Genomic DNA, 27,499 nt, shown 5'->3' with positions numbered 1-27,499 from the left:
TAACATCAATTTCAAATGACCGTATTAATGTGCACATCATATTGGAATAGCACCTAGGTAGCTAACAACAACTATCGGAGCTTTAGTTAGCTGGATGAAACGGATGTCACTAACATTGCCACAATGGAAATGAACAAAATATTCAAAGCTCCTGTCGCTGACGTGGAGGACATCGAAGTTTTCCTTGACGAATCTGAAAATAAGAACATGTTATGTTAATTCGCATGATTTCACAAATGTTCATCAGCGAACTGAGCTGAAATCGTGACCAAGAGAAAGAAGGGAAAGAAAAAGTGCGAATCCCTACAAATTTTTTCAACAAATCCAATCTGCCTGATGAGTGCAATGCGCCTATTGTTGAGGCAAGGGAAAAGAAAGAGAATGCGTTGTGACACAGGCATCACGCTTGCCTGGTTGAACGCATTCTACTTCGACTACATGCTACTGGGTTCTCCCTTCTCGATAGCGTCTGGCTTTTTTTGGTGTAAAAGTACAAAAAAAACATTGTGTAAGTGAAATACGCGTCCGATGAGTTCTTTCTTTACTCGATCTCTTACAGTGAAACCAGCTCTAGTAAAATTTCTAAGCCTTGATTACATATTTCAAATATGAATGTAATTAGGCAATTCCTTTCCCTTTTTTATGTTTATATCAGTTCAAGGAGATGGTGTGAGTGTAAATTGAAAGTAGTTAGTCAGATTGCTCTGAATGAACGTTGTCGACTCCTGTATTGATTTCGATAAGGGTACACGAGGTTGTTAAATAATTTCACCGTCTAACGTGTTGGCAAAATCGCCTTCAGAGCTTGAAATGGACGATTCAATTCACAATTTAAACGACCAAACCTCCCCACAACTAAATTGATAAACTCCATGCCTACTTTTTCAATCACCAACTTAGCGACTATACTGAATGTTCACCTTGAATCGGAGACGCCTATCATGGACCGCTGACTGATTGATCACGAGAGCGGTTCGAATGTCTCATTCAGACCAAAAGAAACATTCAAGGCATGGTACGAGTTTCCCACGTCATCGACAGCACGTGCTCTGTGATGGGGACATATGGCGGTCGTGCCGTTTCGCCGACATAGTCGTCGCCACAGTTCGCGCAAGAAATCAGGTAGATTACGCCAGATCTCAAGTAGCCTCCTGGTCTATCTGTAAGACAAATAATACAGTTCGGTGTTGTATAGATGGTATCGCACAAACGACTCCGAACTAGCTGAAATTTCAAATTGTTTGGCGGTATTTCAACGACCGAAACGGAGCTATCCAAATCTGCTCTCACACCGCCTAATAACAGTGCTCATATCATCGAAGATAAAGGAAGGATAAAGGATAAAGGACAAAGTTTCTGGCATTAATCAATCCGCTTGGGATGCGTCCCCACGTTCACTTCAATTCAGAATCGTTTGAGGTTCACGAACGTGTAACTGGCCTATACAATGACTTGCGGTGGCTACCCGATGTGTCAAGTCAGTATGTTTATCCTCCTAGACAAGTCTCCGAAGTGAACATACGCGGCAATTGGAAAACCCCACCACAGATAAGATATCTCTCTGCATTCCTTATATCGTGGGCTGGTGTAGTGTAGCGGTTAGAGGTTCCGCTTCCTGCACAATCGATCGGAGGTTCGAATCTGTCCTAGTGCTCACCAAGCCTTTCATCCCTCCGGGGTCGATAAATTGGTGCCAGACTTGTCTAGGAGGATAAAAACACTGATTTGACCCACCATCTAGCCATCGCAAGTCATTGTATAGGCCAGTTACACGTTCGTGAACCTCAAACGATTCTGAATTGAACTGAACGTGTGGGCGCATCCCAAGCGGATTGATTAATGCCAGAAACTTTGTCCTTTATCCTTTATCCTTCCTTTATCTTCGATGATATGAGCACTGCCATTAGGCGGTGTCTGAGGAGAGCAGACTTGGATAGCTCCGTTTCGGTCGTTGAAATACCGCCAAACAATTTGAAATTTCAGCTAGTTCGGAGTCGTTTGTGCGATACCATCTATACAACACCGAACTGTATTATTTGTCTCACAGATAGACCAGGAGGCTACTTGAGATCTGGCGTAATCTACCTGATTTCTTGCACAAACTGTGGCGATGAGTATGTCGGCGGTACGGCACGACCACTATATGTCCGCATCACAGAGCACGTGAATGGAAAGAATAGCTTTCGAGAATGAACACCCTTGGGTGACCATAGAATACAGAAACCCGACAGAGCCTATCTTGAAATTAGGGTCTAAATCTTAGCGCACGAATCTAAAACGTTGGCTCGAAAATCGCTGGAGGCATTTTGGATCCAAGCCAAAAACCCTAAAATGAACCGCAAGGGTGAATGTCTGTCGATAACGGCGGGAACTCGCACCATACCTCAGATGGTTCTTCTGGTCCGGATGAGACATTCGAACCATCGATCAGTCAGCGATCGATGCTGGGCGTCTCCGATTCAAGGTGAGCACTCAGTATAGTCGCTAGGTTGGTGATTGAAAAAGTAGGCATGGAGTTTATCAGTTTAGTTGTGGAGAGGTTTGGTCGTTTAAACTGTGAATTGAATTGCCAATTTCAGGCTCTGAAGAAAGCAAATTTATTGAATATCCTCGTGTGCAGATTATCAAAATCAATACGACATTCAACTATATCGAGGTTCATTGAAAGTCGAACTTTTCACTTGCATTAGCCGCGCGCTCAGCAGCACTCCATTATCAAATCAGAGCAGTTCATCCTTTTGTAGGTCTCCTAAGAGTTACTCGGGCAAAATTCCGATTTCTCTAACCTTTTTCCCTTTTCATAATAAAAGATTATAGAAGTGAAACGTACAGAGAGCATGCATGCTAAAATACCCGCAGTCATGAGGAAAATTCGCTGGAGGCGATGCGATTTCGTTATCTTCTCCGACCTAAAAAAATAACATTTAGTTGAAGTGGCATAGGGAGAGATGAAAAGAAATAAAAAGAGGTACCTGGAACGCATACGCAGTGCCGCTCATGGCATGCAACTCGAGATGGCAATGAGCGAACCACCAGCCAGGATTTTTGGCACGGAATCTAGACTAGTGGTGATGGTATATTATCTTCTGCATTGGTTTGCATTCAAAGGTTGAGTTCGCGAAAGATTTCGGTATTTGACTCTTTTCATTAGTAGCCATGGGTCGGGACGTACTTTGAATGTATAACAGCGAAAGAGGTCAGCACAACAGACCGCTCAGTTAGTCCGACGAGGCAACTCTTTACATGTATACGTACAATAAAATAAAAGTGAATACGATTCATCATTCATATGGCCAGAGTTGGGGCCAGAGTACATTGGGTACACTTCAGCCCCAAAGCTTCTGATCGATGAACTCGTTGAGGATATTCCGAACTTTCGCTGCCTTTCTTGAACCACATCTAACGAATGGAAGAGTCTAACATCGGAAATTTGCGCGAAAACTTTATTTAAAGGCATCATCCCACCAATCTAAGGTGGAGCATTCGAATATGGGATCGTAGAAGAAGAGGAGAGAAGGGTGATTCCGTTCATTTCTTCTTAATTGCAGTAAAAAACAGCCCGGAAGATACGGCTTCGAGCGTTCCTATTTTCTACAACGAGTTCGATTGGGACGCGCCAGCCGTGTGCGCGCGCTGCATCTTCCTGGCGTTTTTTTTACAGCAATTAGAAAGAAATGGACGGAATCAATCTCCTATTCATAATCTACTGTGCCGTGTACGAATACTCCACATGAAATCCGTACCGCTTCAGATTGGTGGGGTGATGCCTTTAAAAATTAAATCGATCGTCTTCCATTTGTAATACTACTGAAACAAAAAAAAAAAACATCTCACCGCATAACAATGTAACCGCCGACAGGGAGAGTAATAGTATCTCTGAGAGAAGGATCTACGGTGTTCATTCCTAACACTGCTCCATTCATCCAACTTTGATTTCTCCAAACTGCCCCATCGCAGGTCGCCTGAAGATGATATAAGTTGTGTTACTGTAAAGCAAAAGTGATACGCAATTTTAATTTTTTTCAGTTTCGGTTTTATAACTTCTTTTGACATTTTGTGCGATGGGTTTGCTTTTTCCATTCGGATAATTTGTTTAATTTCTGGTCCAAAACTATTGGATATGGCGTTTAGACAAAAAAAAAAAACAGAAACAGAAACGGATAGAAGGGAAGAACGAAAATATGCCTTCGCTTTCTTCCTTAACAAGGTTTAACTATGCATACTGTTCAATTTCATGGAATCGGGGGACCAAAGTTTTTCTCTTGGGAACTAGTAAGCGCTTTTCAGTAAATTTTGATTCAGCACAGCTTTTTGCCGGAATGAGTCCTTGCAGCACATGAACAACACCGCTACTAACTTGTGTCCCAAAATCCGTCGCAAACCGTCGGAATTCTTGAAAGTGGGCAAAATTAAATTTTGAAAATACCATTCGAAAGTAAATGAGCTGCTGATTTCAAATATACTTCGAAAATTTACTTTTGACAAATGTGTGGCCTGAAAACGGGCAAAGTTTCCTTAAGCCCCGTTAATCACTTTCACACCTCCGCAGTCCTGCCATTGGGATATCCCGCGGATACATCTCCATGGAAGGAAGGGGTGTTCATAGGATTTCCGCTTATTTCTCTTTTCGAAATTGAACAAAATTTTTATTACATCCGTAATCAGGAGGCTATTTAGAGCATTTTGGTACCCCACATCACATGTTGGTTCGAAATTTCCATTCTCTTCAGAAATTGACGAAGGTGCTCCATCGAAGCTTAATAAAAAGCCATACTTTCCAAGCTGTGAAAAATCTCCTCGGAAATTTTTCAGTGAACAACTTGTACTCAACAATAGTTTATATTGTAAGTTTCTAGGTTTGAAAACGTCTAGTTTTTCCAGTGTCCAACTTACAACATTACTCTATTTTGTTATTTGGTCCAATTTTTGAGCAGCTGTCAACGGCTTAGAGTGAACGCTTCTGTCTCGCGATTAGGTACCTGCTTAGAACTCTTCTTCCTTTGCGAGAAGTGAATTAGGTGCTAACATTGGATGACAGCTGGTCATGGTTTTAGAGTGACCAAATTGGAGAAAATTTCGTCTGTTTTCACAAAACAGAAGTTTTTGCAGCCTCTATGAATTTTTTCAGTACCTCAAATAGCCAGTTCTTCTCACAAAAAAAACGCTCTTTCGAATGATGTTGAATTCACTTTTATTTACAAACTTCAAAATTTCAACACTGACTCCGCCCTCCTATATAGCAGGCGATATTCTATAGCTGGAATGGTTGTCGCGGCCCAGGCATGGTCAGGCATCTCACACCTTCGATAGGTGACTCCTGTGGTGATTCGGCGTCACAGAGAGACAATAATGTTTGAACATAAGTGAACAGTGACGAGGATTCCAAAGGGTTCTTATTTGTAAAAACAGCAGCGATAATTTGAATCGGCTAGGAAGGAAAATGACTGACGAAACTAAGCCAAGAAATAAAAAGAAGAGGAGAGGGAAGAAAAGGAAGAAGTGAATATTATTCGAATTAAATTGCAAGACACGGGAAATTAAAAAAATTGAGAAGTTCCGATTTTTTCCTCCATCAAACGTCTTAATTTGTTTTATTTTTGTTTTTTTTTCAGGAGGTTTATTTCGTTTGTTTGTATTTCCTTCCGAATTGTTGTTCTTGTTCATTTATGTTCGAACATTATTGTCTCTCTGTGACGCCGAATCACCACAGGAGTCACCTATCGAAGGTATGAGATGCCTGACCATGCCTGGGCCGCGACAACCATTCCAGCTATAGAATATCGCCTGCTATATAGGAGGGCGGAGTCAGTGTTGAAATTTTGAAGTTTGTAAATAAAAGTGAATTCAACATCATTCGAAAGAGCGTTTTTTTGTGAGAAGAACTGGCTATTTGAGGTACTGAAAAAATTCATAGAGGCTGCAAAAATTTCTGTTTTGTGAAAACAGACGAAATTTTCTCCAATTTGGTCACTCTAAAACCATGACCAGCTGTCATCCAATGTTAGCACCTAATTCACTTCTCGCAAAGGAAGAAGAGTTCTAAGCAGGTACCTAATCGCGAGACAGAAGCGTTCACTCTAAGCCGTTGACAGCTGCTCAAAAATTGGACCAAATAACAAAATAGAGTAATGTTGTAAGTTGGACACTGGAAAAACTAGACGTTTTCAAACCTAGAAACTTACAATATAAACTATTGTTGAGTACAAGTTGTTCACTGAAAAATTTCCGAGGAGATTTTTCACAGCTTGGAAAGTATGGCTTTTTATTAAGCTTCGATGGAGCACTTTCGTCAATTTCTGAAGAGAATGGAAATTTCGAACCAACATGTGATGTGGGGTACCAAAATGCTCTAAATAGCCTCCTGATTACGGATGTAATAAAAATTTTGTTCAATTTCGAAAAGAGAAATAAGCGGAAATCCTATGAACACCCCTTCCTTCCATGGAGATGTATCCGCGGGATATCCCAATGGCAGGACTGCGGAGGTGTGAAAGTGATTAACGGGGCTTAAAGAAACTTTGCCCGTTTTCAGGCCACACATTTGTCAAAAGTAAATTTTCGAAGTATATTTGAAATCAGCAGCTCATTTACTTTCGAATGGTATTTTCAAAATTTAATTTTGCCCACTTCCAAGAATTCCGACGGTTTGCGACGGATTTTGGGACACAACTTAGTAGCGGTGTTGCAGTTTCAGGAAGGGTCGGTGAGGTCTCGTCAGCCACGCTCATATTCGTAATTTACACTCCGATCTCCACGTTTTCCATCAGGTTTCCACACTACATCAATTTCGTGATTCACTGCTTTTAAATTTCACAATTCCTCCGGTAACAAACCAATCTAGAAAGGTATAAAAATAAAATTGCATGGGTGACGACTCGCAGGCAGTTTCATATCATGTTGTTCAAGTGTTATGGTAAGCAGAGTGAAATTCTGACCTTCATCAGGTTCGGAATTGCAGCCTAAGCGGAGTAGTACTCACCTCAGGTCCTGCACATTCAATGTCAGGATTAAGTTTTGATATCATCCCGCTTGCATTGTACGTCGGCCAACCAACCTAGGAAGAAAGTTTTTTTTTTGTTCGATGTACTGGGATAGAACTCAGTTGTTCGCGCTACCTTCATGACGTGGAAGTGTGTTCCGTGGATGTGAAATGGGTGCGCGTAGCCAGTCGCGAATCCGCCACCGGTCCCCAAGTTGTACAAGGTAATCTGGAATAAATTCCATCTAATTCTTGGCATTAACGGATTCTTCTCCTTTGCAGACGTGAATTTTCTGTTCACTGCTAAGGAAAACATCCTTAACACATTTTGTCAGCTGTGGCAAGATAATATACGACATTCTGCAGTCGAAGATTACCTAACTACAACAGCTATCTACATACTGATAAAGTCTAACTAGAGCACTTTCTTACACTCGATTTCGAAAACTAAATTTCCTCATATTTACATACATTATCCTTCGAACGTGTAGCTACAATCTAAAGACCTCAATCATCCCATTATCCACTATCCATTTAAGAATCAATAACGTAAGAAATTGCATGAGAAAATCCGCTTTCCGTTGTTCACCACCGACATGGTATGAAATCGATGACCAGTTATGAAGTCCTCTTATCTCCTTTGACAACGACCTATATAAGTGTCACGATCATGATATATAATAATTATTCTGTCACGTGTGTGTGTCAGTCACGAAATTCGAAAAGGTGGGTGCTACGGGTCCACCGGCGTCGATTTGCTGCGCCGATGCCAGATAGCAATAAAATGGGGTGCGACGGGTCCACCGGCGTTAGATTGGTGCGCCGGCGCCAGATAGCTATAATATGGGGTGTGACGGGTGCACCGGCTTAGAATTGTTGTGCCATAATGCAGTATTTTCGCGCAGTAATTTCGTACCCTTGTCGCAAAAGGTAAATGGGACGTTTCAAAGCCGTGACCCCTGCGCGCGTTGCTTTTCACCTATATGACTCCTCCGTACGTCTGTTTCTTTTCACGTTTGCCTCAGATTGGTATTATGCCTTCCCCAGAAAGTGGAAACGCGAATGAAACCTGCTTAGATAGTTGCCAACAGTTACATGATGTGACGAGGAACCTTGTCTTTCTCAGTACGATGATGTCGTTCACATCATTTTTTGTTGAACATCATTCTTTGATAGCTGTTGGGAAAACAGGAAGAACACGCATACTTCGAGTAGTGTTTTAAAATTGTGTCTATATTATATTGGAACCAGGGCGGGTGTGGTGCAGCCGGTTAGAGGTCCGTTGTAGCCACACGGTCGAGGATTCGAAACCAAACTAGTGCAAACCATGTCTTTCATCCCTTCGGAGTCGATAAATTGGTACCAGACTTGTCTGGGAGGACAAAAACACTGACTTGATCATCGGCTGGCCCCCGCAAGTCATTGTAGAGGCCAACACGCGTTCCAAAACCTCAACGATTACGAATTTCAGTAAAACGCGTTGGTGCATCCCGAGTGGATTGAGACGCCAGTGACTTTATCTTTACTTTACTTATACTGGAACCGAAATAGTGTTTGAAGCTAAAGTTTGAATGTTCTCAAGATGTAGAACTGAAGCGTTTAGAAAGAAAGCTATGAAATCTTTCGTCTTTATTTATAGTAAAGAAGAAAGAAGAAAACGTTGTTAGAAAAAGAGATTTCTGATTTTACAGAAAATGTCACTATCATTAATTTCTGATTAATTTTGATTAATTGATCAGTGATGGCGAACGAAGAGAACATCACAAAAAAAGTCTGGAGCCCGGCTTTATCCGGACATTCAGACTGGTATATAATAAGGGGCTTATTCCTCCACGTGTGTGTGTCAGTCACAGAATTCGAAAGGGGGTGCGACGGGTCCACCGGCATCGGATTTGTGCGCCGGCGCCAGATACCTATGGAAGAGGGTGCGACGGGTCCACTGGCGTCGGGTTGGCGCGCCGGCGGCAGGTAAGTATAATATGCGGTGCGACGGGTCCAGCGGCGTCGAATTGGTGTGCCGGCGTCAGATATCTATCAAACGATTCTGAATTGAAGTGAACGTGGGGGCGCATCTCAAGCGGATTGATTAACGTCAGAAACTTAATACTTTTAACACATTCGGGTCACAACTACAAATGAACGTGAAGAAAATTCCTGAACATCATTTTCCAATCTATAGTAGGGAAGTTAAGTGTAATCAAAGATGCTTACTTTCAAAGGAATTTACACTAAAGAGTATTTTTAGTTGGATACAAGGATAAAGTTTCTGGCGTTAACCAACCTTGGGATGCGCCCCCACGTTCACTTCAATTCAGAATCGTTTGAGGTTACGAACGTGTAACTAGTGGCCACGGATCTCCTTCATTAGAGTGAACACAGCCAGTTAGTCGCGAGGCCCCGTGGTGCGTTCCCAGGTGGCGAATAGGGGACTGATCACGGACCAAAAACGACCTTGTACCTGCCGGGGAATGGACTCACTGTTTCTGCTGTGTCAGGCTCATAATACTACTGTATCCCGCACGTGGATCTGGCCAAAGGCCTGCAATTAAGTGACTGAGAGGTGCAATTGAGGCGGTTTGGAGTCGCCTCCAACAAGATCTAATGATCCACCTGTCCACTCCAGGAGAGCGCAACATTCTCCCAAAACTCATGGGACTAGAGGCTTGCAGCCTGCCCATGGGTTTTAAATTTCAATGCAAAACACAGTAATAGAAAAGGCTCGTGATCCTGGAGGAAAGCTTGGTACGGTAGCGCCAGGAAAGACAGGGTTGGAGAAGTCATGTAGGCTGCCGAAAAGGGAAAGGACTAGGATGACGATCTGTACTTGTAAGGTTCAAACGCTTGCACCGGATGCGGGCATTGAAGATCTGATGATGCAAGCCAGGAAGTTCAAGTACGACGTCATCGGACTGACCGAGACGAGGCGACGCCATCCACTGAACGCCGTGTATGACACTGGCGAAGAACTGCTCTTAGGAACATGCGACACTAGAGGAGTTGTGGAGTTGGTGTCCCGGTCAACACGAATATGGCAGTAAACATCGACTCTTTTGAGCAACTTACAACTCGAATCAGATGTTTACGGATGAGAAGATGTGGTACAACACCAGCTTTGACAATCTTCGTCGTTTACACTCCATCATCAAGCTACGAAAAAGAAGAATTCCTATATAGACCTGGAGAAGTTCTACAGAGAAAATCATACCTTCTGCAAGGTCATAATTGCTGATTTCGACGCCAAAATTGGGCCCAGGAGAATGCCTGGATAACTTCACATCTTAACCAACGACCTTCAGTGGGATGAGCAGGGAGAGAGGCTTTCCGAGTTCATCATTGTGACGAAGACCATCCATGGGAACTCGCAATTTCAGAAGCCTCCTCTCTACGCTGGACATGGGAGTCGTCCGAGGAAGGGTATCATAATGAAATTGACCACATCATCGTCAGTAAAAGACTTTGCCTCACAGATGACGCTGTTGTACCAAAGTTTTATGCGGGATCGGACCATCGCCTTCTTCGAGGAAGATCTTCTTTCACACGGAGAGGAAAAGAAGTCGCGAAGTTAACAAAGCGAACTCCTAGAACCGTCATCGACTAGGAACTCTTCGCTTTGTTTGTCGACTTTTGGGAAGATACCGTCATGGACAACACCGACGACGAATATGAACGGCTTATAGAACATCTTCACGACTGTACGAGTTAAGCGAACAGTTTCAAAGCCACTAAGAGACGAATGTTTTCGAAAACTTTGGAGCTGATGCCAGCGTGAAGCTGTACGAGCTGCGCGCAACCAAAAACGCTGTCCGAGCTCGCAAGTCTTTGCAGAGAAGCGATAAATGAAGTCAACGAGAGTCGGAACTTCGCCAATCGTAAAACAATAATGACTGCTCTCCGGACCCCAGATGGAACAACTGCAGCATGGAGAAGTGAAATGGAGAAGGTCATTCACGACAGTCACGTCCACTTGCTTCCTCACTATCTAAGGGAAGACGGACAAGTCATTTCAAAAGTCCTCCTTTCCGAAGTCCGACATGCCATCATGTCGATGAAGAACCGAACTTCAACCGACGATCCCGACAGAATCAAGCCTGAACATCCAAAGTGTCTACCGTCAGTCCTCATGAACACAGCGGCGAGGCTCTTCACTCGCTATCTGTCGGACTTTAATGTTCCTAAACAATGGAAAACGAGCAAGACCGTAATGCTGTGTAAGAAAGGAGACACACAAAACATCGGCAACTATCGCCCAATCTGCTTGCTGTCCGCCATCTACGAGCTCTTCACAACAGTAATTCTAAACAAGGCAGAAAGAAAATTAGATGAAGGGCAGCCATGTGAACAATCAGGGTTTCCAAAAGGGTTCAGTACGATTGACCACATACACACAGTTTCAAAACTCATAGAAGTATCGCGAGACTACAAGATGCCGCTATGTTTCACTTTCATCGATTTGAAGAAAGCATTTGATACAGTTGAGACTGAATTGGTCATGGAGGTTTTGCACGACCAAGGCGCTTTTACTCCATACATAAAGATACTTCGTGGGTTGTATAGCAACTGCCCTTTTTTTCCTTCCCATTCTACATTGATGCCATAATCGACTTGAAGAGAGGGATTCGTCAGGGTGACACAATTCCACCCAAAATGTTCAGTGCCACTCTCGACAGCACGATTCGAGGATTGGAATGGGATAACATGGAAGTGAAAGTTGACGGACGGAATTTACACCATCTTCGTTTCGGGGAACGGTAAAGAGGGTTCCGGCGGATTCTCCGCGACTACCTCCGAGACATAACGTGCCCAGTGGATATGACGGCGGATACGCGAACATATCTCGACGAGGTCACGCTCCAGTCGTTCATGAAGACACAGACAACCGCCATAGATGTCCTTCCTACCACAGAGACGCAGAAAACTGCGCAGTTACAAGGAAATATGTAAAGAAGAGTGGTGTGAGCTGTCGAAATGACCGAATAAGTCAAAGAATAATGGCGTTAGATAGAAGTACATGGGATTTTGTATGGTGTTCTAATAAAGAAAGGCAGTGAGTTTGTCTTTATATCACCTTCAGAAAGTCTAGAAATCTTACCAAATTTGAACTCTTTTTCTTCCTGTAATTTCCCGGAAGTCAGAGATACAGAAGGTCCCTCTGTCCAGAAATAAGTTAGGCTACAAAAAAGCTTGGGAGTTAGAGGATAACGTTAATTCTCATTACTTTTGAGAGCTGGAATTAACGAAAATTTTTATGCACGTAATTTGAAGCTATTAGCTATACATCCTTATCTCAAACTTCACGTGAGGATTTCTCTTGCCTCTGGTACGATTACTAAATTGAGATCACCTCACGTTACAAAATTGCAGTGAATGTGTCTGATTCTCCAGAACAATTCAACACATAGTGAATTATATCCTAGCCGGTGACGCAGCGTATGATTGGCGGTAGGTAAGCAGAGTCAGTTATTTAGGTGCCAACGAAAGTGAATCTCTTTAGGACACGCACCATCGTTAATTGCCCTGACGAGGCATGACCGGGGCATGCTGGAAGTTCCGCCGGGACCCTCTTTACACGCACCCCTTCGTTTCGCTGGTGACATCGTTAGAAGTAACCTTACAGCTTAGCTTTACACAAATCATAGAAGGGGTTCAAAGTTCACCCCTACGTCACCGATCGAAAATCAGAGACGCTGTCGCATGTGCCAAGGAAAGCAAAATTAGGTGGGCCGGACACGATAATACGTTTCAACGACAATCGTTGGATGAGACCCGTAGGCAACCAGGTACCACACGGCATCAAATGCGCAGGAAGACCGCCAACCTCATGATCAGACCTCTTTACGAAGTCCTTAAAAGAAAAGTACGACGCTCTTCGAGTCCCTCGCAAGAAGAGATGCCACTGGGCAACGGGAGCACAGGTGACAGGTGATTCCTAGTTGTTCTTTACCCTTATAGTTGAAACGACGGCTTTTCTGCGACTGGGCTTTTTGTCGAACTCGCCTCATTGCAACACCCATTTTTTCAACAGCTGTTAACGGTAGACTGGAAGTACTCATAGCTGCCTTTTGTACTAACAGACTAGGGTATCCTAGGTCCCATTAGTGTTTTCCTGCGCTTGTGAGTTCGATACGACTTATGATCTGTATTATATTCCTCTGTATCATATTATATATCATATTATCACTACATCATTTTGCACCACTACTTTTTTGCTACTTTACTACTTATCTTTTACTTTTTACTTTTAATATCTTTTTTGTTTTGTTAATATCCTTTTTTTATCGTTTTCTTCTTCGGCGAAGCTTAACTTACTCAATTTTGAGGAAACCTCCAATGTGTAAATAGACTGTGGGAGACATCTTTTAGTACATAATTTTTAAAGACCAGGAATATGAGAAAGAGTCATAGTCGGGTCAAAATAGTCTGAAAATAGGTGCAGTTGCGTTCGCTCTTGCTGTAGAAGCGTCACAGTGGAGCGAGTTTTTGGGATCGAGGGAAGCTCTCGCTTTCTCAATTCTTCGCTGTAGTTCGAGTGAATCTAGCGGTGTCCTACCTCGACCCCACAGCTCGCTCCAAAGCGTAGCGACAGCCGTTTACGGCTGCGCTTTGGAGCCAGCTGTGGGGTCGAGGTAGGACGAGATATGTGGGGTCGAGGTAGGTCGAGATATGCACATTGCATGATATCGTTTTGATCTGACTATAAGTAAGTTGCTAATTGACGCTATTTGTTTCGTTTTATGGAGCCCTACCTGAACGATGTTGTTGAGCTTGTGTTTTTTGTAATAAAAACAATTGCAATTCTTGTCGTATTTGTTCGCTGCATAGGGACAGTCGACAGTGCCGCAGTCCTATAATTCATTCTGACATCATCTAGATTGAAAATGTAATTTTATAGAAACAAACGAGAGGAATTTCGTTATATCGTTTTGATCTGACTATAAGTAAATTGCTTCACGTGAGCTAGCAAGATTTTTTACATACACTAAAGGCATACCACGAGATTAATGACATGATATCTTTCAACAAAAAGATAGAGTTAGATGTCATAAGCATGTGCGCAGGTTCGCTCCATTCCCCCTAATTATCCAGAAAGACGGTGTGAAAAACGCCCTTATCGAACTTTCCTACTAAGCACTTAACAATGTTTCACGTATACGAGGGTTCCGTGAACTACATCCTCAACACTATTCATTCTGTATCCCAATATCGTCGATGTCATGCAATGCTCCTTTTAAATTTAACTTTAGTAGAACTCATCGCGAAACTATGAAATATTCAATTTCTGCTTTAAGAATAGTCAGAACAGGAGAATACCTTTGAAATAAGCGCCATTCTATCCTTGTTGTAGTAGGGCATGCCTTTAGGAAATTCGAATTTGAAACCGTCTACATGAGAGTCAAAGTGCATGTTGATAAAATGCTCCTGTAATCGTTTTCAAAAAATCTGCTCCGAATCAAGTTCACTTTTGTCACACCTCATATCCGCTTGTGAATGGTGTATCCTTCAAAATTTCAGGATCAATCTCTTCTGGCTTTGGATAACGAAGCTCATCAAAAGAAATGCAGGTGAAGTTGTGGTTGGAAGGGTAATTCTCAAACGGACAATTCAACACGGTACATTTCTTCGTTGGAGTGCATCCAGGAGAGTCGGTGAACGTTGCTGAAAGGAAAAGATTTTTTTTTTGAAGAAAATGACGACTAATAGCTTTAACTTCATTTAAGTTACTCATTTAAGAACCAGCGCTAATGAAATAACGAATTCTGATACCTTGAGGATTATAACAGCCAGAGCTAAGTGAGAACGATGACTAATAAAAAAACCTCCAGAGGTAAAGAAAAGTGCTCGGAGAGTGACGGTCAAAGTGGTGTAGCGTGCATCAGTTTTAAGCTGAGTGAGTGGATGAACCTACATTGTTTTTCTACACCCATGTTACCCAAATGCAGTTAGGGATTGTGTGTATGCATTTGCATGTGTCTTTGTGTATGTTAAATGTAATACGCCCTGTGTTCGTTAATATCGGCGTGAAAGACATTTGTGTTGAGTTTTAAGCATTTTTTAAACTGTAGAGAGCAGATCTGACAGAACTGTGATGAGCTAGAGGCTCGTGCGCTGAGTCAGCATGATGTCTACTTCTTGGAAAAAATAAGCTCTGGCAAAATTAAAGTATTTCGATAAATTCAATTCAACCTAGGATGTCGACCGTGAATCATTTGCGGCAACGTACGGATGTAGGAGCCTCCATCAAATCTTTCGCGACAGGAATAAGACCGAAAATTAGCTGGATAATCGAAAGCCGTCCTTCAATACAGGCTTGCAAGAAGCTCACCACATGCGATGGCAAACATAGCGTCTGCCCCTCTCTCTCCTGCGAAGACTTCTTACCACAACCATAGAGCCAAGAAATTCCATGTCATCAACGACGAACCCACCTTCCGATGGCCATATATTAGGCTGGACAGAAAGTCTTGTCACATTTGTCATTTATTCTGCTTTATTTTTTTTACTTGGTTTACAATAGAAATTAATCATTAACATAATCACCCTTAATAATTACAACAGCGTTCGACCTAATCAGCAGGTCAGCGATCAATTCTTCCAAAACTGGGGAGACTGGGAGCCGAAGAAGTCGCTGACCGTCCGTTCGACTTCTTCAAAATTGGTGAAGATTTTCCTAGCTAGGAAAGCACTAGGGGCCAGAACAAGTCGTAGTCTGAGAGGACAAGGTCGGGAGAATAGGGAGATGGGACTGGTGACAGTGGTGCCTTGTTCGAGCAGCTCACAGAACAGCATTCCCCTCGAATCCCAGAGGCAACAAAGGAGATACTTCTTGGGGTGGAGGTCCGACTTGGCTTGGGTCGGCGGGTCTTCTCTTTGAAAGAGCCACACGGCGTGGGGCGCTTAGAGTCGTAGAGGACCCAACTCTCATTTCCAGTGAGAAGATCTTCAAGAAACTCCTTTCGATACGGTCGAAGAAGGAGAGATTGACAGGTGGATATCCGGTTAAACCGCGTACCATCCGTCAACGTGTGAGGGATCCATCGAGCCAGCACTTTTCTGTAGCCGAGAGCCTGGAGGTGACTGACAACTGTTGAATGGCTACACCCGACTCTCGTCCCAATACTGTTGACCTCCGGATCCTCTTTGACAACGTCGAGAATGGCGAAGTCTCCGACAGTGTGGGGCGTACAGACCGAGATCTCCGCTTACGAACTAGCGCTTGGCAGCCCTGATGGTTGTTCGCTCCAATGCCGCCACGTCATTCAAAGAAGATGGTGACTCGAAGTTGCTCTTGCGTAATTAACATCGAGATTAAAGATAAAAAAGTCCCCTCCTATATATATATATATATATATATATATATATATATATATATATATATATATATATATATATATATATATATATATATATATATATATATATATATATATATACCTATTGTGTAAAGCTTCGAAAATGTTCTACAACTACAACACGGTGCAACATGGGTTAAGCCCAAAAATGGAAAGTTCTGGAAATTTGGAAAATTGTTATATCGTAGCGGGGATGAAGATGCTTGTAGAATCGAAGCACTACAACACCGATCTCTCAGATGAACAACAACTAGTCCGACTCCTGGAAATATGAGCCGAATCGATTGCGTTTTCTCAAGATGAAAGCCACTGAACACCAAGCAGAAACCACCTGCCTAACACTCGTGACCGTTCCATGATGTGAAATGCAGTCACCCGCTACACCGGTATGTCATGCTGGAACCATGCGGAACGAAGAACGATAGAGTACTCCTGCGTGTTTCCCAATCTGCGCGGCGGCGGGAAAATAGCCGCGGGTTCCGTCCTACTGCAGCTCTCACACTCCCTGCCAGTGTATAAATTCCCTGCAACCTCTGGCTTCCGGCGTCTTTCGTCACCTTCGTTTTCATGCGACTCCTTTCCACTTCAATCTCCCACCTAAATTTGCTTTTGTGGCAAGTTTGAATGATTTTCAATCTTGATATAATTCATAAACACTCGATGCCTGCATACCATAGGAAGGATGTCCGCTATACCATCGATCACATAGGGAGCCTGGCCCCAGACGGAGACCTAGTTTGCTTGTTTGTATGTGACTAGGATGAACCGCTTTATATATCGATTGCGTACAATTGTATTTTTGCCTTCCTTTGTGTGGTACACGAAGTGAGTATTTGCGGGGTCGCCCAGAGGACCTTGAAGAGATGGACAGCGACCCGTATGTGTCCGGATAACATAGGATAGACCGCTATCCGCTGGCTTAGAATAGAGGGTTTGCTCGTACATTACCTTATTAATGGGTTGTGTTCTCTACACTTCTACCTTCTCCACTTTCGCTGCTTCCCTACCTTCACACTGAATATCGGGAACGGGTGCTGTACTCTATTTATACTGTTATTAACTCCTTAACATTAGACTGTAGCAGGAACTCTACAAACAGGTGACACTTGACGGAATGTGCGTATGCAGAGTAAGGATGGCTGTACTTCTAAGGATTTAGATCATCTGTAGGGATTCGAGCATGGTGCCCTCACTCGGACCATAACTTCATACCTACATTGGTCACTTGTTTTGATCTCTTTCTTTTCGTTCATACGTCTTTCCCTTCTGTAGGACCTCCTGTAGTTTGTTGCTTGTTTTGTTATGTGGGACTGATGTTCCTTTTCTGCAAAGTGCAGAGAATGCGTAAGATTTTTAATTTCCTAACTAATATTTCTCTTCTGTTAAAGCCTATTTTATTCTTTTTGACGTGACTTTCGGCATAACATGTGTAATTAAACTCTATCTTATTGAGTCATTTCGAGACAGCATGGCGTACATAGAGAGCTCATCAACGTTGGCTCCTACATAAACCATGGTCAAGTGCAATCTCTGCGTTTCCGTAACCCAAGTTCAAATAAATGTCTTCAAAATCATCGTATGGATCACAAAAACTGGCGACCACAGACAACACACGCGGATCAATTTTCTGCTCCATTCACCCACGTGGACTACTCATCTCGCGTTCAAACTCTCCCAACTTCGACCAAGTAATCATTTCTTCAGTTAACTAATGTCCAGTCGCGCAGTTAGCACAAATACCCGTAGTAAATTGTAGTAAATTGGCTATTTTAAGAACCAACATCAGCGCCTATCTCACAACTCAAGAGCTTCCCTTCGATTTCAAACACCGCCATCTCGACAAACTCGACGATGACGAACTAGAAGCTGTTAGCTTAGGGACCAGCACAACAAGGAGCAGTTTACTGCGGACCTGCACAAAGATTACAAAACTCCAGAACGAATGGACCGTCATGCCACAATCCGATCCCAACGAACAGCAAGTTCTCGATGAAGATGCCACGAAATACAGCGACTATCGTAAGGTTATTAATAATACAGTCAACCGCTTGGAAGAAGTGGCTACACTCTTGAATAGGATGAAAGACGAATTCGCTCTCCACAATCTTAGATATTCTTCTATTCTTCAGGCATCACCCCTCAAAGCGAACGAAATCAAGCATAGCACAATCTTACCAAACACAAAGAAAAGACAGAAATTACGAGGCACACTTCATGAAATATCGGATCACCAGTCCCAGCAACCAATAATTCTAGCAACCAATAACTTTTTAACTTCGTTGACGCATCAATATTAAGCGAACTGGAACTTCCTATCTTTCATGGCAATTTCCTCGATTACGCTGGATTTGCATCAATATTTGCAAAAAAAGCATCAATATTTGCGAAAAAAGCATCAATATTTGCGGAAACAAAGCTCAGCTCGACGAAGTTCTCAAAAGTTTTCTTTTCTCAAGTCTTGTCTGAGAGGCTGTTCACTGCAAAACACAAAGCTTAGCATTGACACCTGAAAACTACAGAACTGCCGTGGATTTCTTGAAAACAGATTTCGACTACGAGGTCACCATGAAGCACATCCTCTACACAAGGCTCGCGTAACTGCCGCCGTGTGGTTCAGAAGGACGCAGTCTCCGAGTACTCTACAACCGTATGTTTGCTCTCATCCGTCAATTCACAAACGATTATGATGATGATAAAGAAAGTGCACTAGGCGCCATCCTTCTCAATAAGTTGCCTGCACGTGACCAAAGCAAAATATATGACAAAACGTTCGGTGAATACAACCTTACACCGAACGACACCGACTACTACAATTCTTTGCCAACATAGTTCGCAAGGACACCACGTCATTTGAAATGGAATACCATTCTCTCGTCAGAACTTAGCTCCATGGATCCAATACCATAGCTTCCATATATTCTCGAGAACAAGGATCCAACGGACGATGAATACGTTACCCACAAAGCTGGAGATGAAAACGTGCCATTCTGCGAGAAAACAACCACGTTCCCATTGTCTGTGACACAGCTACACGACAACAAAAATTCGTCTCCGATGGAGTACTCTTGGTGATGATGGCACTACTGAAAGATCGTCCACGACCTCGGCAAGTGATGAAGGGAACGAGAAAAGGAACAGGAAGAGAAAACCCTGACTCGAAAGAGCATGACTTGACAGCAGTGTAACACGCATCTGCCTATAGCGAAAGGTGACCCAATTGAATGGTTCTTTCTCTCTTAAATCACATAAAAGTTGGTCAGTTAATTTTCAGAATCTAAAGAATAATATCTATACAAACGCTTGGATTTTTCCTCAACCATATTCGCATCTTCGTACTCCACGAAAGCAACTCCATAGTCTGTATCTACTCGCGTCCAGTCGAAGTAGTAGTATTGCACCGTCTCAACTACTAACATGTAGCTTTTCTTAGATGGATCCGTTAGGCCACGCACGACGACATCGTAACGCTCGCCAGGGAAGATTACAAGCCGGTCCACCTAAATATTCACTCGGTCGTCGTAAAGACACATCACCTAAAATGAGTTGGCGTGAGTGGTAGGAAAGCAAACACACCTGCTTCGGAGCGCAGTCATCTCCATCAGCAGCGACCACCAGAAGAGAATGTCCTTCGATGTGAAGCATAAGTTCTTGTGCTACTCCACCGTTTGTTATACGGAACAACACTGATTCGCCTACAACAAAACTCTTGTTCACTGCTATGAGCTACGCTAAACACAAGCTCATTCTTTCTAAAACACACAATTATAATACAACTAAAAACAACAATTTAGGCGCAATTCATCATTCTCGCTTGGTCATTTTCAAATTTCACAAATTCATAGACTAGTACTCTTTTTCACCGCTAGGTGCAAAAAAATGTAATGGATACATACATAACGCAAAAAATAATTCAGGTTAAATAGTTGCTATTTTTTCCTCAAAGTGCGCACAAAACAGGTGAGTTTAAAGTGAGCAAAATGTCTGGCGTTATTCAACCCCGTCGGTATCTGAAGATACATTCGTCATCAAGTCAGAATCAGTTGAAATTTTTGATCACATGTCTGGACCAGTGATCTACGCTAGCTTCCAGAGAATTCTGATGCCAAATTGTCATCGCCGGATGGATGAGGAGGGTTAGGCTGGTCTAGGACGATCTCAAACTATCGATCGCGTGCTCACAGTCGATCTAGCCGTCACAGTCACAGCCGTGTACCATACGCTCTATTTATTTTCGTTTCGCTATCTTTCCGTCTAGAACTACCGGCTTCCGTTATAACTCTCAAACGAAGTAAAATAAATCCTTTTTTAACTAGATGTGCTAGTTCTCAATTACTAAACAACTGTATACTTGAATTTTATAGGCTTACCACTAAGCCTTTCATTAAGAATTGGTGGTTAGCTCTGTTTGAAAAAAAAAACTAGGGTAAAATCGATTACGAAAAGTTTTTTTATTAAGTTCATTATTATCTTTGAGAATTCAACGCGTAGAAACACGATTATCCCTGTTCGGGAAGAACTGATAAGCCTCCAAAAATTTCTTGCGTCCTTGCTACTTCCTAACGAATAGATCAAGGAGAGCCGTAAATGATTCCTCTTAGACCAAAACGCTGGAATAGAATCTAACGATAAAAGCAGAACCGGAATATTTGAGGACATTTTCAAAGAAGACTCACCTTTTTTAACCAAGAACCTCTCTACCGGCAGGTTCCATGGTCTTGTTAAAATATCCTCTCTATCATGCCAACCTTTGTCGTTGATTAGCAATGCAGAAATTGGTACTGCTCCACCGATGTTTCCTTTAACAAAATTACTACATCAAGGGCATCCGCAGAAAGAATAGCTCCAGTGAACCTCCATCTAAAGTTCTAGTTGGTTGCCAACACTTTTCATTATTGTCGTAGCCGTACATCCACTTCATGGTCTTGTCAGCCAACATCATGTACGCCTCTTCGGACGATTCAGTAGGCCAATCCTAAACACACTATAACCAGAATCAGAGAATAATTTGCAGATGATAAACATTACCTTAGACTGCGTTATAATAATTTTGTAAGGCCACTATCCTTCAAAAAGTGCAGGCTCCGCTTATAAAATAGACTGCGACAAAGGAGAACCAATAATTTTAGATTTTGCATTCTCACAACAATTTTTGGAGCAGAGGATTGTGTAGTAAGATAGTTACAGGATGTGTGCAAAATTGATTATTTGAATTCGATTTGAATGGAAAATTTTTAAAATTGATGGGAAATTTGGGAGTCATTTTGCGATATCATGCTATATAATAACGCTCTTAGTCCGTGTATGTATGTGTGTGTGTTTGTCTGCGTGTCACGAAAATACTCCACAATGATGCAAAATTCGGCAGCGGTGAGGAGCCGAGCCATCGCCATACACGTGATAGGCGAACACTCTACCGCTCTAGAGGGAGACCGATACCATGGCGTCGGTTTGGCGCGCCTGAGCCTCAACGCGGTAAAATTGGGTGAGACGGGTCCGACGGCGTCGAATTCGTGCCCGGAGCCAGATAGCTGTAAAATGGGGTGCGACGGGTCCCATGGGGTCGGAATGGTGCGCCGGTGCCAGAAAGTTATAGAGTGAAGAGAGACGTTTTCTGCTGCGTCGGATTGGTGCGCGGGAGCCCCAACGCAGTAGAATGGATTTCTATGGTTCCTTCACATATCTCTTTCCCAGCATGTCTCCCTTACGCTGCTAACATCCTTTGTTCAAAAGGAGGAAGCAAAACGTGCGAACGGCTGCTTAAATACAATGCACAGTAGCCAACAGTTTACGCAATCTGACGTAGAACGTTATTTTTATCACTACGATAGTGATATTCACGTCATTTCATGTTAGCACATCGTTCTTTGCTAATAGTTGACAACGAAGGAAACTCATACTTCGAATAATGTTGCCAAATTATGGAGGTTTGAGAGGAACATAGATGTAAAATCAAGTTTCATTGTTCTCCATACATAAAACAGCGTTTAGGGAAAAACCATAAAACTTTTCACCTATGCTTGAAATTTCGGGCAAAAGAATTGAAGAAAACGTTGATAGAAAAAGGGATTTTAATTTTACAAAAAATGTCGCTACTGTTATCATTTATTGATCGGTGAAGGCGAGCGAAGCGAACACTAAAAAAGCCTGAAGTCCGGCTTTAGCCGGACGTTCAGGCTGGTACATACATAAGTCACGTTCTTTGCAGAAATGGTACAAAGCTAGGTCCAGCATTCTGAGTGATAAACGATAGAGACCTTGTCCTTGAATCCGATTAGTCTGTGCCAACGCGTGCTGATTCAACTCAGAAACGTTTGAGGCTTGTGGCAACATCGTTGCTACCTATACGGTGACTCGTGATAGCCAACTAATGCATCAAATCACTGTTTTTTATTCTCCCAGAGAAGTCTAGTATAAACTTATCGATCCCTGAGAGATGAAAATCTCAGTTTTTTTGGAGCGATTTCAAGCCATTAACCTTGCGGCCGCAGCAAAACCTCTTACCAGCTGGAGAAATTTGGATGTTGGGTCACTTCAAGAAGTAGGAAAGGTTCGAGAACGTAGTTTGAAAGTATCACAGTGATAACGCGGAACCACCCTCAACGAAAAGAGAGGTAAGACGTATCAGAAGCATCAGGGTCGTAATGGGTCTCCGCATATTTTTTCCTCAGTTTTGGGAAGAAATTCAGAAGCAACATGTATCCATTTAATGCGCAAAGTCTCAATATTTCCCTTCTAGAAAGAGAGAAGCTGCGGCGAAAAAATTTGATAAGTATATATTTGAGGCTATCGCAGTTCTTGAAGGTTCTTTTTTAAGCAGATGCATCAGGGCCTAGGAGCACGGATGGACAGGCGGCAATTTCTGGAGGGTCGTTCATCCCAGACGGTCCAGAAATGCACGCGTCACCTTTCCCATGTGAAGCCTCGCTTTGTCATGCCTTCGAGGTGTTTAGGGCGTTCTCCGTGCACTACATCGGCTTCATGTGAAGATTGACGTTAATTTTCTGTTTACTCTTCAGCAGCTCTCAGTAATGAATATCTTGAAAATCCCAGAAAATTTGTAGTAAATGTGAAGAAAAAGATATGCAAAGATCTAGTTTGTTTGCACAACGAAGCAACTGCATGTACATGTAGGATTGAGAAAATTAAGTCAAACGAGGTGGATTACGGGTGAAATCACAAGCAAATCTTCACAATTGCACCAGGGACAAACAAATCCACCTAAGAAGTTTTCCTTTCTTCAATGTTAGCGCCCTAAAGAGTTACTCACGTTAGATAAAGTGGAGCTTCTGATGCATGCAGTTGTAGAGCCAGGGACGTTACCATTATATGATATTCGTGTGAACTTATAACCCACGGCACTGAAACGATAGCTTCGCGTCAGTTTCGTTCCACTCAGGAAGGCGCTTTTGATGCACAAGTGAATTTGTTGCGTGCTTCACAAATTTGGCTCTCGGAGCAACAGAACATATCCACGTCTAGATCCACAAAAACAAACCAAAATTGAGGAGCAGTTCAATTGCTCTTGAAGAAAACTGCAATCGTAAATTGTTTGCCCCAGAAATTTGGGAGACGAATAACTTTCCTCTCCCATGTCAGAAGACATTTTAAATTCTGTTCTACTAAATGACTAAGATATTTCATCAATTTCAGTCTATCGCAATAAATATATGGAATGTAATATTGCGTATTAACAATATATTATGTTTCCATCATCGGGTCAAAGTAGATTAATTTTTGATTTGTTCGAATTCTTAAATAATAATATAATCACAGTATTTCTTTTTTTTTGTTATATAGTAAGCCAACTTTCAATTCCATATTTGTTGAATGAAAGTGTCCTTTATTTGGGAAAAAAACTAAAACTGACTTACGGCATTCTGGTAATTTCCGGTAATCTCCGGAAATAATTTCCGGCACCAAAAAGAAAGGAGCTGACCACTTTTCTTCCAGTTTCTCAATTTAGACATATTTTGAGCTATTTTAATGTTCTTAAGTGAATTTCATTGAAAAAAGATTCAATTATTGACAGGCAGCGAACATCAAAGGCGGATGAAGCGCTGTAGGTAAGAGATTCGGCTGTGACCGCACAGTCGCGTGTTGGTTCGAAACCGCCCTGTGCCAACCAAGCCTCTCACCACTCTGGGTTCGATAGCTTGCTGGCATGTTTGTCTGGGAAAATAAAAACACTGATTTGATACATCGGGTGCTTCCTGCAAGTCATTGTAAGGCTGCAACGAACATGTACGTGCATCCCTAATAGCATTGACTTATGCTATGCCCTTTATCCTTCTTCTTTTATTACAAACTTTGCTGGTAACCTGACTCAGGTGTTGGGTTCAGTGTGTTTGGCAACGATTCCTCACATAGAGTTTTAATTGAGAAGAGAAACTCTTTGATTCGTTAGATATTATTATCAAATAAACATGGCATTTTATTTTCTGTCAAATTTTCCAGAAGTGCTTCCGTACGTACCTGTAGCATGATGAAGTACTCCCTGTTCGGAATTTCACGCGTACCGTGCTCGTCCATAGGAACCGCTCGGTTCATAGGGTCGACAACAACAAAACCTGTGCAACTGCAAAATTACTCGCCGAGAATCCGAGATATGTGTTTCCCGTTTACCTCCTAATAGGCCCTCCCCTCTGTCAGCTTGAAAATGACCGTGGTACCAGTGGGTGCCTTTGTTGTCCGCAATGAATCGATACTCAAAACTGAAAAAAAGATCCATAATCATACTACACGAACTCGTGAGATTCCCATACAGAATCAAATGCGCCGTCAAGGCAAAACGTCAAGCCCCGTAGGGGACTCGAACCCCTGACCGTTAGATTAAAAGTCTAACGCTCTACCAACTGAGCTAACGAGGCTCTCTGGCTCTTTGTTTTGACATACATTTACTAGAATCTTTAAAATTCTTGCTGTAAAGAAGAACAACTACTTTTTGTGATTGGACTTCTCGTGCAAGATTACTAATTGTCCAGTCAGTAATTGGTCGAGTTTGTATCTTTCGTCATTCTTCGTAAGAGAGCATCCATTCATGGACAATCGCTTATCAGACTTTTATTTGTTGGCGTTCGCGTTTAGTGATCGTTGAGAAAATCATCTGTCGACACCTTAGCCAAGGAAATAGAACTAATTTTCATCAAGTGATTGTCCAAAAGACTGGACAGCGACGCAGCGAAATTTGGTACAATGGAAGTGCAGAAAAATGGAATTTCTACACCTGTTCCCTATACACATTGACTCTTTGTCAGCGATTGCAACTCTTCAAAAACTCACTAATTTGTACTTTGAATAGGACATTGCTGTATAAACGCCACACCATCCATATACCACAGATCTAAAACAGAAAACGTTTGAATTCAGAAGGTCTCCAATTTGAACGTTATTTCTCACCTTGTTTGTCGATTCCATGCACGTGAAGAGAGATAGCATCCATGAGCACCTTGTTGTGAACCCGAAGCAACACCTCCGCCTTGTAGGGAACAACGATTGTCTCACCAGGTCTGAATCGACTCTTTGAGAACATAACTCTTGTCTAGCAATCTCCAAGTTCTCTGCATCCTCGAAACCTCGACACTGTGCTAATTTATGTTTTCTTGTTTTCCCAACGAGGTTCTGGTGTAATTACGTACTGCGTAATGTACTGAGAACGACGTCGAAGATTGGCAAAGACAGTTGTTTTATGAGATATGCAAAGCACCAAAAAACTTCAAAACATTTTCAGCCCGTTGTTAAGAACGAGGTTGTCTAGACGTCAGGCCATAAATGATGTTTCACCAAACCCTCGTTGCCAAAACAAAAAAACAGCTTTTGTCATTGGTTCTTCTAAAAGTGACGTACGTCTTTCCGTTGATTGCATACACTCTCTTGTGCTTTCCGTCGAGAATCACCACGTCATCCAGCATAACCGCATCGGCGTTGTTGGTTTGAGGACGAAGAGTATAGTTGTCGAAGCAACCTTTCAACTGGTCCGGCTCCCGTTTCGTCCATATACCCTATTTCGAAGAAATTGACTCTCATATAATGCCGTTTTTTTCAGGAAATTTCCAAAATGAGGACATGAGAGAGGTCTTAGCCTTTCATTGACAGATAACCAATACACGTTTATTTGTACTTTACAAATAGTTTCTTACTATTTTTATTCTCACACACATACCAATCAATAAGAAAACACTACCGTAGTGAACAGGCTGTCAGAATCAAAACTTGTTTGAATATACTATGACTTGCAGGTATAGGTTCATTCTGGCATGAATAATGTAAGGACGGCATTTGAGCTAGAGCTTTTGAAAAAGTGCCAGTTTATGATGCGAACATATTCACTTTTCACAAATCACCTAAAAAGGTAAAGAAGTGAATTCAACGTGTTATTCCGAAAGAACTGATTTCAAAAATAATCAGAGTATCATACGATTATATACGGCCGAGAAAAGAGAATGTTGTCAAACTTAAACATACTACAATTAAACATACGAATTAGCAGCTGAACTCAGAACAAGTAAACCTTGAGTTAGCTGACCGTTGAAGTTTTTTGAATGTTTTATAAATAAATGGTACAGTTCTTAGTCAAGCCGATCTTAACATGTGGTTGCCGAAGCCAAAAAGGGAAAGAATCACCTGTGTAGTATGTAAAGCATTCCAGTAATCGCGCTTCCTTGCTTCAAGGGAATTTTTGGGAGTTTTCAGAGAAAGCGTTGTCGAGCGTGACGAACTAAGACTTGAACTCACTCACCAAGTCTGCAGAGTAATCTACTGGTGTTCCATGTCGCCACTGATCCGTCTTGTGTGAAGTCATCGTGAGTATCCGTTCCACGACGACGTCAAAAACGTAAACATTATCCTAGTAACGTTTAATATTTAATATGAGCAATTCCAAACCAACGATCGCACTTACTTTATTCGTTTCAGGTAGCGTGAGTGGTTGTGCGTATCTTGTATATGAGTGGACCGAATGAACTAGCATAAATAGGAGATATTTGACCTTCTCCATCTGAAAGTGGATAGTTGCGATCTCAATGGAGCAGCTAACATAGTGTGTTTAACTACAGCACATTCAGACCGTAGAAAACTACTGGCTAGAAAATCAAAAAAAGTGATGAGATCAATCATTACTGTGGAATCAGCATACTATCAGTGATTCGAATGTCTATAAAACACGCCTATTTATGTT

At 42.2% G+C, this 27,499-nt stretch overlaps 3 protein-coding genes across 5 annotated transcripts; 2 read left to right on the top strand and 1 right to left on the bottom strand.

The window, feature by feature from the left end:
* Nucleotides 1-86: 86 nt before the first annotated feature.
* RB195_002577 (uncharacterized protein) lies at nt 87-27,319 on the bottom strand (the record flags this gene model as incomplete). Of its 3 annotated transcripts, XM_013449928.2 has the most annotated exons (20): nt 87-193; nt 2,831-2,909; nt 2,973-3,057; nt 3,835-3,962; nt 6,980-7,054; nt 7,116-7,208; nt 13,723-13,821; nt 14,288-14,395; nt 14,448-14,632; nt 19,625-19,823; nt 19,900-20,018; nt 21,000-21,122; nt 21,178-21,298; nt 24,799-24,893; nt 24,949-25,037; nt 25,606-25,666; nt 25,723-25,832; nt 26,170-26,324; nt 27,062-27,169; nt 27,224-27,319. In XM_013449928.2, the coding sequence occupies 20 exons, from the start codon at nt 27,317-27,319 to the stop codon at nt 87-89; spliced, it is 2,235 nt and encodes a 744-aa protein (XP_013305382.2). The 3 variants fall into 3 exon arrangements, with proteins under 3 accessions (XP_013305382.2, XP_064055787.1, XP_064055784.1); XM_064199903.1 differs by lacking the exons at nt 87-193; nt 2,831-2,909; nt 2,973-3,057; ... (2 more) ...; nt 7,116-7,208; nt 27,224-27,319 and adding exons at nt 12,636-12,821; nt 13,527-13,670 and having other exon boundaries at nt 27,062-27,124; XM_064199904.1 differs by lacking the exons at nt 6,980-7,054; nt 7,116-7,208; nt 13,723-13,821; ... (11 more) ...; nt 27,062-27,169; nt 27,224-27,319 and having other exon boundaries at nt 3,835-3,902.
* On the top strand, nt 9,673-10,545 carry RB195_002579 (uncharacterized protein; the record flags this gene model as incomplete). The annotated part of the gene is made up of 2 exons (XM_064199906.1): nt 9,673-9,987; nt 10,276-10,545. 2 exons carry the CDS (start codon nt 9,673-9,675, stop codon nt 10,543-10,545), a joined length of 585 nt encoding a protein of 194 aa, XP_064055786.1.
* On the top strand, nt 10,860-11,731 carry RB195_002578 (uncharacterized protein; the record flags this gene model as incomplete). Its single annotated transcript, XM_064199905.1, has 2 exons — nt 10,860-11,474; nt 11,534-11,731. The coding sequence occupies 2 exons, from the start codon at nt 10,860-10,862 to the stop codon at nt 11,729-11,731; spliced, it is 813 nt and encodes a 270-aa protein (XP_064055785.1).
* Nucleotides 27,320-27,499: the final 180 nt, after the last annotated feature.

This window comes from Necator americanus, chromosome IV, assembly GCF_031761385.1.
Source record: "Necator americanus strain Aroian chromosome IV, whole genome shotgun sequence".
Taxonomy (NCBI): Eukaryota; Metazoa; Nematoda; class Chromadorea; order Rhabditida; family Ancylostomatidae; genus Necator; species Necator americanus.
This window is presented reverse-complemented; position numbering and strand designations above follow the sequence as displayed.